The sequence below is a fragment of the Scyliorhinus canicula genome, chromosome 23, assembly GCF_902713615.1.
Source record: "Scyliorhinus canicula chromosome 23, sScyCan1.1, whole genome shotgun sequence".
Taxonomy (NCBI): domain Eukaryota; kingdom Metazoa; phylum Chordata; class Chondrichthyes; order Carcharhiniformes; family Scyliorhinidae; genus Scyliorhinus; species Scyliorhinus canicula.
In genome coordinates, this window is record NC_052168.1 from 18,671,516 (window position 1) to 18,686,326 (window position 14,811).

At 53.4% G+C, this 14,811-nt stretch overlaps 1 protein-coding gene across 1 annotated transcript in view; it reads right to left on the bottom strand.

Moving 5' to 3' along the window:
- The window catches only part of poldip3 (polymerase (DNA-directed), delta interacting protein 3), a 49,287-nt gene extending 38,551 nt beyond the window's left edge, over positions 1–10,736 (bottom strand). The window contains exon 1 of the mRNA XM_038783493.1: positions 10,615–10,736. Coding sequence (XP_038639421.1) covers positions 10,615–10,673 — 59 coding nt within the window. The 5' untranslated portion in view covers positions 10,674–10,736. The remainder of the gene's footprint in view (positions 1–10,614) is intronic.
- Positions 10,737–14,811: the final 4,075 nt, after the last annotated feature.

The window sequence follows — 14,811 nt, forward strand, 5'->3', positions numbered from 1 at the left end:
TTTGGAGTATTGCGTACAGTTCTGGTCGCCTCATTATAGGAAGGACGTGGAAGCTTTGGAACGGGTGCAGAGGAGATTTACCAGGATGTTGCCTGGTATGGAGGGAAAATCTTATGAGGAAAGGCTGATGGACTTGAGGTTGTTTTCGTTAGAGAGACGAAGGTTAAGAGGTGACTTAATAGAGGCATACAAAATGATCAGAGGGTTAGATAGGGTGGACAGCGAGAGCCTTCTCCCGCGGATGGAGGTGGCTAGCACGAGGGGACATAGCCTTAAATTGAGGGGTAATAGATATAGGACAGAGGTCAGAGGTGGGTTTTTTACGCAAAGAGTGGTGAGGCCGTGGAATGCCCTACCTGCAACAGTAGTGAACTCGCCAACATTGAGGGCATTTAAAAATTTGTTGGATAAGCATATGGATGATAAGGGCATAGTGTAGGTTAGATGGCCTTTAGTTTTTTTTTCCATGTCGGTGCAACATCGAGGGCCGAAGAGCCTGTACTGCGCTGTATCGTTCTATGTTCTATGATACTCCCTCTACCAATTTTTGTGCCCAATCTCCGAATCTGTCTATATTCCTTTGCAGGTCTTATGTCCTCTTCAGAACTTACTCTGCTACCCACCTTTGTGCCATCAGCAAATTTAGCTACCAGATGTTTGGTCCCTTTATCCAAGCCATTGATGTCGACGGTAAATATTTGGAGCCCCAGCATTAATCTCTGTGGGAGTCCACTGCTTATATCATGCCAATTTGGGAATAATTTATTTATCCTTATGCTCTGCTTTCTATTACCTAAGCAATCCTCTATCCGTGCTAACATGTTACCCCTTATCCCAAAAGCTCTTGATGTGGCACCTTATCAAATGTCTTTTGAAAACGCAAGTACACCTACAGGTTACTCTTTATCTATGTCACATGTTACTTCTTCAAAAAATTCTAATAAATTTGAGTCCCTTTCACAAAGCCATGTTTTAAAAAAAAAAAATTTAGCGTACCCAATTCATTTTTTCCAATTAAGAGGCAATTTACCGTGGTCAATCCACCTACCCTGCACATCTTTGGGTTGTGGGGGTGAAACCCACGCAAACACGGGGAGAATGTGCAAACTCCACACGGACAGTGACCCAGAGCCGGGCTCGAACCTGGGACCTCGGCGCCGTGAGACAGCAGTGCTAACCACTGCACCATCGCAAAGCCATATTGACCCTGCCTCATTGCATAAAGATTTTCCAAGTGCTCTGCTATAGCCTCCTTAACAATAAATTTCCGGTTCCGGTTGTGGTGATGCGGAGCTAAGCTGCACGTTCGGCAGCTCCCGCTATCAAAGGACTTTCGGGCCTATTTAAGGGCCCCAAGTGGCACTGTTTCGACGATTCCCGGTGGGGGAAGGTTTGGAGGAACATTCCCCGAAATTTATGGTGCGTACCCGGAGTGGGGCAAAGGAAAAGGCTGCAGCAGCTCCCCAGGAAAAGCGGGGGAAGGAGGACAAAATGGCGGCCGGCGGAGCACCCGAGGACTGGTGGAAGTGGGCGCAGGAGCAGCAAGCTGTTCTTCTGCGCTGTTTTGTGGAGCTGAAGGCTGATTTGCTGGACTCCCTGAATGCGACTACCAACAAGCTGCTTGAGACCCAGACAGCCCAGGGGGTGGCCATTCAGGAATTGCAGTGGCAGGCCGCTGAGCGGGAGGAGGAGGCCGTGGTCCTCGTGGGGAAGGTGGAGTTGCACGAGGCACTTCACAAAAAGTGGCAAGACCGCTTGGAGGAGCTGGACTTTCGCACAAGACGAAAGAATTTGAGGATCCTGGGCCTGGCGGAGGGGCCGGATCTTCCGGCTTATGTGACCACGATGCTGAGCTCGTTGATGGGAGCGGGGTCCTTCCATTTGCCCCTGGAGCTTGAGGGAGCACACAGAGTGCTGGCCAGGAGGCCCAAGACGAATGAACCCCCGCGGGTGGTGGTGGTGCGGTTCCACCAATTCAGTGACCGGGAGTGTGTGCTGCGCTGGGCCAAGAAAGAGAGGAGCAGCAAGTGGGAGAATTCGGTAGTGCGAATCTATCAGGACTGGAGTGCGGAGGTGGCTAAGCGGCGGGCCGGGTTTAACCAGACGAAGGCGGTGCTGCATGCCAAGCAGGTCAAATTTTGAATGATGCAGCCTGCGCGTCTGTGGGTGACATATAAGGACCGGCACCACTACTCCGAGTCCCCGGAGGAGGCATGGGCCTTTGTACAGGCGGAGAAGCTGGACTCGAACTAGGGTCTGGGGGCTGCGGGGTCCGGTGCACTACGGTCGTTGCTGTTTTTGCTATTCGGCGGGGGAGGGGGGCGGGGTGCCCTCTGATCCGGCTGATCACCTGGAACATGAGGGGGCTGAATGGGCCGGTTAAGAGGGCTAGAGCATTTTCTCATTTGAAGGGGCTGAAGGCGGACGTGGCTATGCTCCAGGAGACCCATTTGAAGGTGGCGGACCAGGTTCGTCTGAGGAAGGGGTGGGTGGGGCAGGTTTTCCACTCAGGATTAGATGCGAAAAACCGGGGGGGGTGGCGATTCTGGTGGGGAAGAGGGTGGCGTTCGAGACGGCTGAGGTGGCGTCGGACAAGGAGGGCAGATATATTATGAAGGGTAGGCTGCAGGGAGAGAAGGTGGTGCTGGTTAATGTGTATGCCCCGAATTGGGATGATGCTGGCTTTATGAGGCGCATGTTGGGCCGCATTCCGGACCTGGAGGCAGGGGGCCTGATCATGGGGGGAGACTTTAACACGGTGCTAGATCCCCCACTGGACCGGTCCAGTTTAAGGACGGGTAGGAGGCCGGCGGCGGCCAAGGTGCTGAGGGGGTTTATGGACCAGATGGGAGGAGTGGATCCCTGGAGGTTTGGGAGGCTGAGGGCGCAGGAGTATTCCTTTTTCTCCCATGTACATAGGGTTTACTCCCGAATAGATTTTTTCGTCCTGAGCAGGGGATTGATCCCGAAGGTGCAAAATGCCGAGTATTCGGCCATAGCAATTTCAGACCATGCTCCGCACTGGGTCGATTTGGAGATGGGGAGGCGCGGGACCAGCGCCTGGATGTGGGGATGCTGGCTGATGAGGAGGTGTGTAGGAGGGTCCGGGGAAGTATTGAGGGGTATCTTGAGACCAACGACACGGGGGAGGTCCGGGTGGGGATGGTCTGGGAGGCTCTGAAAGCAGTGATTCGGGGGGAGCTAAGTTCCATCCGGGCCCATAGGGAAAGGAGGGAGAGGGAGAGACTGGTGGGGGAGCTCCTGGACGTGGATAGGAGGTACGCGGAGGCCCCGGAGGAGGGGTTGATGGGGGAACGGCGTAGTTTGTAGGCCAAGTTCGACTTGTTGACCACCAGAAAGGCGGAGACACAGTGGAGGAGGGCGCAAGGCGTGGTATATGAGTATGGGGAGAAGGCGAGCAGGATGTTGGCGCATCAGCTCCGCAGGCGAGATGCGGCTAGGGAAATTGGTGGAGTGACGGATAAGGGTAGGAATGTGGTGCAGAAGGGGGCAGAGGTGAACGGGGTCTTTTACGAGGAACTGTACCGGTCGGAGCCACCGGTGTGTGTGTGGGGGGGATGGAGAGCTTCATTTCTACGTTTCCCAAAGGTGCAGGAGGAGCTGGTGGAGGGGCTGGGGGCGCCGATAGAGTTGGAGGAGCTAATCAGGGGGATTGCCAAATGCAGTCAGGTAAGGCGCCGGGGCCGGATGGGTTCCCAGTGGAATTTTATAAAAAGTATGCGGATCTGGTGGGCCCCCTGTTGGTGCGAGCCTTCAATGAGGCTTTGCCCCCGACGATGTCACGGGCGCTGATCTCTCTGATCCTGAAGTGGGATAATTACCCCTTGCAGTGTGGATGATACAGGCCAATCTCGCTCCTCAATATTGATGCTAAGTTGCTGACGAAGATCCTGGCCACCAGGATAGAGGACTGTGTGCCGGGGTGATATACGAGGATCAGACAGGATTTGTCAAGGGAAGACAGCTTAACATGAATGTGCGGAGATTGTTAAATGTTATTATGATGCCGGCGGTGGAGGGGGAGGCGGAGATAGTGGTGGCGCTGGATGCAGAGAAGGCGTTTGATAGAGTTGAGTGGGGGTAACTGTGGGAGGTGCTGGAGCGGTTCGGATTCGGGGAGGGGTTCATCAAATGGGTGAGGCCCCGATGGCGAGTGTAGTTACCAATGGAAGGAGATCAGAGTACTTCAGGCTCTACCGTGGGACCAGGCAGGGGTGCCCCCTGTCCCCCTTGCTTTTTGCACTGGCGATAGAACCTTTGGCTTTGGCGCTGAGGGAGTCGGGGAGGTGGAGGGGCCTGGTGTGGCGTGGGGAAGAACATAGGGTATCACTGTATGCGGACGACCTGCTGTTGTATGTGGCGGACCCAGAGGGGGGAATGCCAGGGATGATGGAGCTGCTGGCTGAGTTTGGGAGCTTCTCGGGCTATAAGTTAAATCTGGGCAAGAGTGAGGTATTTGTAGTACACCCGGGTGATCAGGAGGAGGGAATTGGGAGGCTCCCGTTTAAAAGGGCAGTGAAGAGTTTCAGGGGGTGCAGGTGGCCAGGAGTTGGGGGACTCTCCATAAGCTTAATTTTACCAGGCTTGTGGAGCAGATGGAGGAGGAATTCAAAAGGTGGGACATGGTACCGCTATCATTGGCGGGTAGAGTGCAGTCCGTCAAAATGACAGTTGTCCCGAGGTTCTTGTTCCTTTTTCAGTGTTTGCCCATCTTTATCCCTAGGGCCTTTTTTTAGGAGGGTGACTAGCAGCATCATGAGCTTTGTTTGGGCGCATGGGACCCCGAGGGTGAAGAGGGTCTTCTTGGAGTGGGGTAGAGATGGTGGGGGGCTGGCGTTACCCAATCTCTTGGGTATTACTGGGCAGCCAATGTGTCGATGGTGCGCAAGTGGTGATGGAGGGGGAGGGGGCAGCATGGAAATTGTTGGAGATGGCGTCCTGTGGAGGCACAAGCCTGGGGGCCCTGGTAACGGCGCCGTGGCCGCTCCTTCCTACGAGGTATACCACGAGTCCGGTGGTGGCGGCTACCCTCAAGATTTGGGGGCAGTGGAGGCGAGATAGGGGGGAAGTGGGGGGCTCGATGGAGGCTCCGTTAAGGGGGAACCATCGGTTCGTCCCGGGGAACATTGATGGGGGGGGGGGTTTCAGGGTTGGCACAGAGCGGGCATCAGACAGCTGAGGGACCTGTTCATTGATGGGAGGTTTGCAAGCCTGGGGGAGTTGGAGGAGAAGTTTGGGCTCCCCTCGGGGAACATGTTCAGGTATCTGCAGGTAAAGGCGTTTTCTAGGCGGCAGGTGGAGGGATTCCCTTTGCTTCCTGCGAGGGGGGTGAGTGACAGGGTGCTTTCGGGGGTCTGGGTCGGGGATGGGAAGATATCTGATATCTACAAGGTAATGCAGGAGATGGAGGACGCGTCAGTAGAGGAGCTAAAGGCTAAGTGGGAGGGGGAACAGATCGAAGATGGGGCATGGGCTGATGCCCTGGAGAGGATTAACTCTGCCTCCTCATGTGCGCGGCTGAGCCTCATCCAATTCAAGGTGCTGCACCAGGCCCACATGTCTGGGTCTAGGATGAGTAGGTTCTTTGGGGGTAAAGACAGGTGTGTCAGGTGTTCGGGGAGTCCAGCGAACAATGCCCATATGTTCTGGGCATGCCCGGCACTGGAGGAGTTCTGGAAGGGGGTGGCGAGGACGGTGTCGAGGGTGGTAGGATCCAGGGTCAAGCCAGGCTGGGGACTCACGATTTTTGGGGTTGGGGTGGAGCCGGGAGTGCAGGAGGCGAAAGAGGCCGGTGTGCTGGCCTTTGCGTCTCTAGTAGCCCGGCAGAGGATCTTGCTACAGTGGAAGGATGCGAGACCCCCAAGCATGGAGACCTGGATCAATGACATGGCGGGATTTATCAAGCTGGAGAAGGTCAAATTTGCCCTGAGAGGGTCGGCACAAGGGTTCTTTAGGCGGTGGCAACCTTTCCTTGACTTTCTGGCTCAGCGAAACGGTACTGGGTCAGCAGCAACCCGGGGGGGGGGGGGGGGGGGGGGCGGGGGGGAGAACGTTGACTATGTTTGCTTATTTAATTTTAATTTAATTTAAGTTCTCTTGTTGTTTACTGGGTTTGGGGGGGGGGGTGATACATACGTTGATACGGTCTTGGGGGTGTTACAGTTATTATGGTGTTTTATTGTTGCTTTTCATTGTTGTTATATTTTCTGTAAAAAATTTCAATAAAAATTATTTTTTTAAAAACAATAAATTTCCGCAGTTTCTCTATGGCAGATGGTGGGCTCGCTCTTGGGTAATTTCCTTCAGTCTTCCTATCTCAAATAGAAAAGTTCCACCTCGCTATATCCCAATCTGATGGGAACTTTCCAGGATCTAGGGAATTTTGGAAAATTAAAACCAACGCACCTCCTATCTGAACAACCACTTCTCTTAAAACCGTGGGATAAAGCCCATCAGTACCTGGGGAAATGCCGGCTTTTAGTTCAAATAACTTTCTGTGGTCTTTTTCTGAGGATGATAAATGTTTGAAGTTCCTCCCTTGGTTTCACCTCTCGATTTACCTACAATGTTTTGCTACTGTGAAGAGGCACAAAATGCCCTTTCAATGCACCCGCCATTTCCTTCCTCCCCATTATTAATTCCCAAGACTCTCTCTTTCGAGACTGGTTTAGCACAGTGGGCTAAACAGCAGGTTTGTAATGCAGAACAAGGCCGGCAGCGCGGGTTCAATTCCCGTACCAGCCTTCCTGAACAGGCGCCGGAATGTGGCGACTAGGGGCTTTTTCACAGTAACTTCATTAAAGCCTACTTGTGATAATAAGCTATTATTATTATAATAGAGAACCATGGCTCATCGTAGTTACATGTTTCCATAGAACCACAGAACAGTACAGCACAGAACAGGCCCTTCGGCCCTCGATGTTGTGCCGAGCAATGATCACCCTACTCAAACCCACGTATCCACCCTATACCCGTAACCCAACAACCCCCCCTTAACCTTACTTTTTAGGACACTACGGGTAATTTAGCATGGCCAATCCACCTAACCCGCACATCTTTGGACTGTGGGAGGAAACCGGAGCACCCGGAGGAAACCCACGCACACACGGGGAGGACATGCAGACTCCACACAGACAGTGACCCAGCCGGGAACCGAACCTGGGACCCTGGAGCTGTGAAGCATTTACGCTAACCACCATGCTACCGTGCTGCCCCTGTTTCCTTTTTAGATACTGATATTTCTGGATCGCTTTCCTTCACACTTTTGTTCCTTCCCCATTTTTTTAAGTCTTGCTGATTTTATATTCTGACCTACAATAAGTCTTCACAGAATTGTACACCTTTTGTTTTAATCCTATACTATCTCAGTCACAAATGATGCACCGTTCCTCCGTAGTCTTTCTTTCTTTGAATACAAGAGCTGGGAGGTACTTCTGAGGTTGTATGAGGCTCTGGTCAGACCCCATTTGGAGTATTGTGAGCAGTTTTGGGCCCTGTATCTAAGGGAGGATGCGCTGGCTTTGGAGAGGGTCCAGAGCAGGTTCGCAAGAATGATCCCTGGAACAAAGAGCTTGTCATATGAGGAGCCGTTAAGGACTCCGGGTCTGTACTCTATGGAGTTTATAAGGATCGTTTAAAACTTACAGGATACGAAGAAGCCTAGATAGAGTGGATGCGGAGTAGTAAGAAAAACTACAACCTGAGGGCACAGCCTCAGACTGAAGGGACGATCCTTTAAAACTGAGATGAGGAGGAATTTTTTCAGCCAGAAGGTGGTGAATCTATGGAACTCGTCGCCGCAGAAGGCTGTGGAGGCCAAATCACTGAGTGTCTTTAAGACAAAATAGATGGCTTCTAGATTAATTTTTAAAAAAATTTTTGAGTACCCAATTCATTTTTTCCAATAAAGGGGCAACTTAGTGTGGCCAATCCACCTACCCTGCACATCTTTGAATTGTGTGGCCTAAACCCACAAACATGGGTAGAATATGTAAACTCCACACGGACAGCGACCCAGGGCCGGGACTGAACCTGGGACCATGTCTTATATCCTTAAATGTCTGCCATTGACTTACCCCAAAACCTAATTTCCTCATTCACTTTAGCCTGTTCTGTCTTCAAATCCCTGTAACTGTCTTTATTTAAGTTTAAAACATAGGTGGTCGCTTTTCTCCCTCTAGCTGAATGCAAAATTCTATCATGTTACGAACACTGCTACCAAGGGGCTCCTTTACTCTCATTGCACATTAGCAGATCTAGTATGGCCTTCCCTCTGGTTGGCCCGAGATTGTGCTGGAAACACAGTGAACTCAATTTTAGGATTATCCACATGGATTAAAATCACCTGCAATTATTGCTATAACTTTCTCACAAGACCCCATTTAATTCTTCCAGTATACACTGTCCGACTGTGTAGTTACTGTTAAGGGACTTGTAAACTCCATACACAAGTGACTTCTTCCCATTGGTATTTTGTATCCCTACCTAAACTGACTCTACATCTTGGTCTTTAGAACTCAGGATATCCCTCTCTATTGTGCTAATGTTATCTTGATGAATAGAGCTACCCGTCCAACACTTTGTAGCTTCTGGTTCTACCAAAATGTCATGTCCCCTTGAATTTTCAGGTTCCAGCTTTGGCCTCCCAAAATCCATGTCTCTATAATGGCCATCAGATTTATTAATAATAATAATCGCTTATTATCACAAGTAGGCTTCAATCAAGTTACTGTGAAAAGCCCCTAGTCGCCACATTCCGGCGCCTGTTGAGGGAGGCCGGTACGGGAATTGAACCCACGCTGCTGGCATTGTTCTGCATTACAAGCCAGCTGTTTAGCCCACTGTGCTAAACCAGTCATTTACCATGTTTTGAACTGACAATTCATCTGCTTTGTTCTGAATGGTATTTGCATTTCGATACAGAGCCTTTAATTCTGCCTTTTTACAATTCTTGCAACCTCTGGTCTTATCTGATGGTTCACTCTTCAGGGTGTACGGTCTCTCTGCCACAAGGAACAAAGAAAAGTACAGCACAGGAACAGGCCCGTTGGCCCTCCCAAGCCTGCGCCGACCATGCTGCCCATCTAAACTAAAATCTTCTACACTTCCGGGCTCCATATCCCTCTATTCCCATCCTATTCATGTATTTGTCAAGATGCCCCTTAAATGTCATTGTCGTACCTGCTTCCACCACCTCCTCCGGCAGCGAGTTCCAGGCACCCACTAGCCTGTGTAAAAAACTTGCCTCGTACAAGTCTCTGACTATCCATTCGGTCTATGCCCCTCATAATTTTGTAGGCCTCTATCAGGTCGCCCCTCAACCTCCTTCGCTCCAGTGAACAAACCAGGTTTATTCAACCTTTCCTCATAGCTAATGCCCTCCATACCAGGCAACATCCTAGTAAATCTCTTCTGCACCCTCTCTAAAGCCTCCACATCCTTCTGGTAGAGTGGAGACCAGAATTGAACACTAACTCCAAGTGTGGCCAAACTGAGGTTCTTACTGAGGCCACATTCTGATAATCATTATTCTTATTTCCATCTTGCTCTCTCACTTTATCCTTTCGTTCAAGTGATCCCTCAGGGAAATCATGGCTTTTGGGAGCAATCTCAGGTTTCAGGGGATAAATCACAGGAGTCTGGGGGGAGGGGGCCGTAATTCTCGGAGGGGAAGGGGCTGTTGATCCTCGGGATCTGGGGGGGTTGTGAATACGGACGGTAGGTGTGCCTAAATGCGGGGTGGGGACAAAAGCAAATTACCGCGGATGCTGGAATCTGAAACAGAAACAGAAAATGCTGGACCATCTCAGCAGGTCTGATAGCATCTGTGGAGAGAGAATCTAGACGACAAAGAGTACACAGACTCAAAATGTTAGATCCCTAAATCCTTTGGGGGGGGAGGGGGAGGGGGTGCCAATTCAACGTGGGGGTAAATCCAGGGGGAAGTCTCAGGGAGTGTAAATCTTGGGGTGGAGGAAATCCAGGAGGAAGTCTCAGGGAGGGTAAATCTGGGGGAGGGGGGTTAAATCTGGGGGTGGGTAAATCCAGGGGGAAGTCTCAGGGGGGTAAATCCAGGGGGAAGTCTCAGGGGGGTAAATCTGAGGGGGGGGTGGGGAGGGTAAATCCAGGGGGAAGTCTCTGGGGGGGTAAATCTAGGGGAGGGACAGAGATAGATCAAAGCAGTCGGGGGGGTGGGGGAGGGTTAATCCAGGGGTTCTGGGGTAAATGCAGGAGGTCTGGGCGGGAACCCCGGGAGATTTGATGGGATAAATTCCGGGGTAAATTCCTCGGGGGGTTCCTCGCCCTCCCCGACAACCAAACTTGCTGGCGTAGCATGATTGACGTCGGCACCGACCAATCAGGAAGGTGCCCGCGCCGCCAGCGACCAATCCGCAGCAGGAAGGGTCGGTGGGCGGGGTCTCGGAGGGGGGCAGCAGGTTTGATTGCGGGAGCACGGCGCCGGTTTCCGATTCGGGCCCGCGGCTGGAGGCCGAGCTCCGGGACCCGATGGGGAAGCGGTCGACAAACCTGGTTTGTTCACCGCTCTCTTCCCCCCCACACCACCCCCCAGTCGCGCCCTCCCCGGCTTCTTACCGGCCTTTCACGCGGAGGCCGCGTCTCCGGATGATGTCGTCCAGTGAAGAATCCGCCATGACGGTTCAGCTCGAACTGGAGTAGCGGCGCAGGCGCGCGGCAGGCGGCGGAGTGTTCGGCGGTGCGCAGGCGCGCGGAGTGTGACGGCGGCGCGCGCGGGACAGGATGCGACGGCGGACTCCAGAAAAGCGCAACGGGGGGATGAGGAATTCGAAATCCCCGAGTGAGCGTCAATGGCTGGGACCGTCCAGCAGGGCGGCGTCCACACCGCAGGGGGGGGGGGGGGGGAGGCCGTTCGGCCCATCCTGACCATGCTGGCCAACGAAGATCTGACCCAGACTAATCCCATCTCCCAGCGCTTGGCTCCTGGCGGTTACGGCGGCGCTGGTGAGTGTGGAAATACATTGAATCACAGCAGTGCAGGAGGAGGCCATTCGGCCCATTGAGTCTGTGCTGACCCCCCGAATGAGCACCCAACTTGGCCACGCCCCACCGATCCCTGTAACCTCACCTGCACATCCCTACACTTTTTTGTAATGAAAAATTTAGACTACCTAATTCACTTTTTTCCAATTAAGGGGCAATTTAGCGTGGCCAATCCACCTAACCAGCACACCTTCGGGTTGTGGGGGTGAAACCCACGCAGACATGGGGAGAATGTGCAAACTCCACATGGACAGTGACCCAGGGCCGGGATCGAACCTCAGTGCCGTAAGGCAGCAGTGCTAATGAACGTTATCTGTCGTTACCTCAACCTGAGTCGATATCGTGTTCGGATATTGACTCGGTGTTGATGTGTCCTCAACTGGGGCATTGACTTGTGGTTGTGTCAGCTTCTCAGGACTGTCTAGGTCTTCATGTGACACGGTTTGATGTGGACTGCCGGTCGACTCTGTTTCTGAGAATCTTATTCTAGCTGCTAAAAGTCGATCAGTGTGTCTCCTCCACACTACACCCTGAGTTTGAACGGTGTACATAGAACATAGAACAGTACAGCACAGAACAGGCCCTTCGGCCCTCGATGTTGTGCCGAGCAATGATCACCCTACTCAAACCCACGTATCCACCCTATACCCGTAAACCAACAACCCCCTTAACCTTACTTTTTAGGACACTACGGGCAATTTAGCATAGCCAATCCACCTAACCCGCACATCTTTGGACTGTGGGAGGAAACCGGAGCACCCGGAGGAAACCCACGCACACACGGGGAGGACGTGCAGACTCCACACAGACAGTGACCCACCCTTGGGTAGGGTGCTCTCGATGGGCCGAATGGCCTCCTTCTGCACTGTAAATTCTATGTGTACATAGAGGATGTTGTTATAGGTGCTTTACGGTAAGGCCCCTGTACTACAGGTACAGGGGTAGATCCCTGCCTGCTGGTTCCGCCCAGTAGGCGGAGTATAAATATGTGTGCTCCCCGTGCAGCAGTCATTTCGTCAGCTGCTGTAGGAGGCCACACATCGCAGTGTAATAAAGCCTCGATTACATCCTACTCCTGTATTTGCGTAATTGACAGTGCATCACAAATACAGACGATTGAGTTGAATTCAAGATACAATTCAGCTCGGGGTAATTTCTTCAGATCAAAATGCACAATGCAAAACTGGAACAAAAGTAAATAGCTGTTTAAGTAGAAATAGGTTCAAAGGTTAGGTTCAACTGAATTCCTAGAGAGAGAGATGAGAGCTTAAAGATGATTTTGGAGAGCGCGAGAGAGAGTTCTCTCCGTATCTCATAAGTAACACATAATCGTTAAGGTTCTGTCCCCTTTCTAACTGTGATTGGGTTATGAAATGTATGTTTATCAAGTTTTAAGAGATAATGTGCATGGGAAAACTTTCTAATGTTGCAACCGGTTCACATCATGTTTATAACAACGGATCCATTCTATAACTTGGCTAGTCAGTCGGAACACTGGCTTTCTTATCAGATCTTTCCTGTCCTGTCAGCATTGTCTGCTGTTATGGTTTAATATGATTTTTAATAATAAAATGTCACTAAATCATTTCTTCCCTTAAATCTTTATTTACCTATGATAAAGTGGGCAGCACGGTAGCATTGTGGATAGCACAATCGCTTCACAGCTCCAGGGTCACAGGTTCAATTCCGGCTTGGGTCACTGTCTGTGCGGAGTCTGCACGTTCTCCCCGTGTCTGCGTGGGTTTCCTCTGGGTGCTCCGGTTTCCTCCCACAGTCCAAAGATGTGCAGGTTAGGTGGATTGGCCATGATAAATTGCCCTTAGGGTCCAAAATTGCCCTTAGTGTTGGGTGGGGTTACTGGGTTATGGGGATAAGGTGGAGGTGTTGACCTTGGGTAGGGTGCTCTTTCCAAGAGCCGGTGCAGACTCGATGGGCCGAATGGCCTCCTTCTGCACTGTAAATTCTATGAAAGTAGGGTTCTATCAGAACCCAATTATAATTTTTTTCTAATTTAAGCGGCAATTTAGCGTGGCCAATCCGCCTACCCTGAACATCTTTGGATTGTGGGGGTGAAACCCACGCAGACACGGGGAGAATGTGCAAACTTCACATCGACAGTGACCCAGAGCCGGGATCGAACCTGGGACCTCGGCACCATGAGGCAGCAGTGCTAACCACTGTGCCACCGTGCTGCCCCTCAAGTTGATTCACTTACAATTTTCAAGTGATTTGAATGAATATTTTTGAAATTTTACAGTCATGTAGAAAGGACAGTGAACTGAGACTTGATGGCTGAAGGTCAGGGTTGAGGCCTGTCACAGCAGGGGGAGGAACTGAACTGAGGTGGGAGATTTGGGGCCCGTGGTGGTAAGGGGGGAGGGGGGACTGAGAGGCAGGAGGGGGAGGGGAGACTGAGGCAGGAGGGGGAGGGAGAGACTGTGAGGCAGGAGGGGGAGGGGAGACTTTGAGGCAGGAGGGGGGAGGGGAGACTGTGAGGCAGCAGGGGGAGGGGGAGGTGAGACTGTGAGGCAGGAGGGGGGAGGGGAGACTGTGAGGCAGGAGGGGGAGGGGGGAGGGTAGACTGAGGCAGGAGGGGGGAGGGGAGACTGTGAGGCAGCAGGGGGAGGGGGAGGTGAGACTGTGAGGCAGGAGGGGGGAGGGGAGACTGTGAGGCAGGAGGGGGAGGGGGGAGGGTAGACTGAGGCAGGAGGGGGGAGGGGAGACTGTGAGGCAGGAGGGGGGAGACTGTGAGGCAGGAGGGGGGAGGGGAGACTGTGAGGCAGGAGGGGGGAGGGGAGACTGTGAGGCAGGAGGGGGAGGGGAGACTGTGAGGCAGGAGAGGGGAGGGGAGACTGTGAGGCAGGAGAGGGGAGGGGGGAGGGGAGACTGAGGCAGGAGGGGGGAGGGGAGACTGTGAGGCAGGAGGGGGGAGGGGAGACTGTGAGGCAGGAGGGGGAGGGCAGACTGTGAGGCAGGAGGGGGGAGGGGAGACTGAGGGGGGAGGGGAGACTGTGAGGCAGGAGGGGGGAGGGGAGACTGAGGCAGGAGGGGGGAGGGGAGACTGTGAGGCAGGAGGGGGGAGGGGAGACTGAGGCAGGAGGGGGGAGGGGAGACTGTGAGGCAGGAGGGGGGAGGGGAGACTGTGAGGCAGGAGGGGGAGGGCAGACTGTGAGGCAGGAGGGGGAGGGGAGACTGTGAGGCAGGAGGGGGGAGGGGAGACTGTGAGGCAGGAGGGGGGAGGGGAGACTGTGAGGCAGGAGGGGGAGGGCAGACTGTGAGGCGGGAGGGGAGACTGTGAGGCAGGAGGGGGGAGGGGAGACTGTGAGGCAGGAGGGGGAGGGCAGACTGTGAGGCGGGAGGGGAGACTGTGAGGCAGGAGGGGGGAGGGGAGACTGTGAGGCAGGAGGGGGAGGGAGAGACTGTGAGGCAGGAGGGGGAGGGGAGACTGTGAGGCAGGAGGGGGGAGGGGAGACTGTGGGGCAGGAGGGGGGAGGGCAGACTGTGAGGCAGGAGGGGGGAGGGGAGACTGAGGCAGGAGGGGGGAGGGGAGACTGTGAGGCGGGGGAGGGGAGACTGTGAGGCAGGAGGGGGGAGGGGAGACTGGGAGGCGGGAGGGGGGAGGGGAGACTGTGAGGCGGGAGGGGGGGAGGGGAGACTGTGAGGCCGGAGGGGGAGGGGAGACTGAGCCAGGAGGGGAGAGGGGAGACTGTGAGGCAGGAGGGGGAGGGGAGACTGAGGCAGGAGGGGGAGGGAGAGACTGTGAGGCAGGAG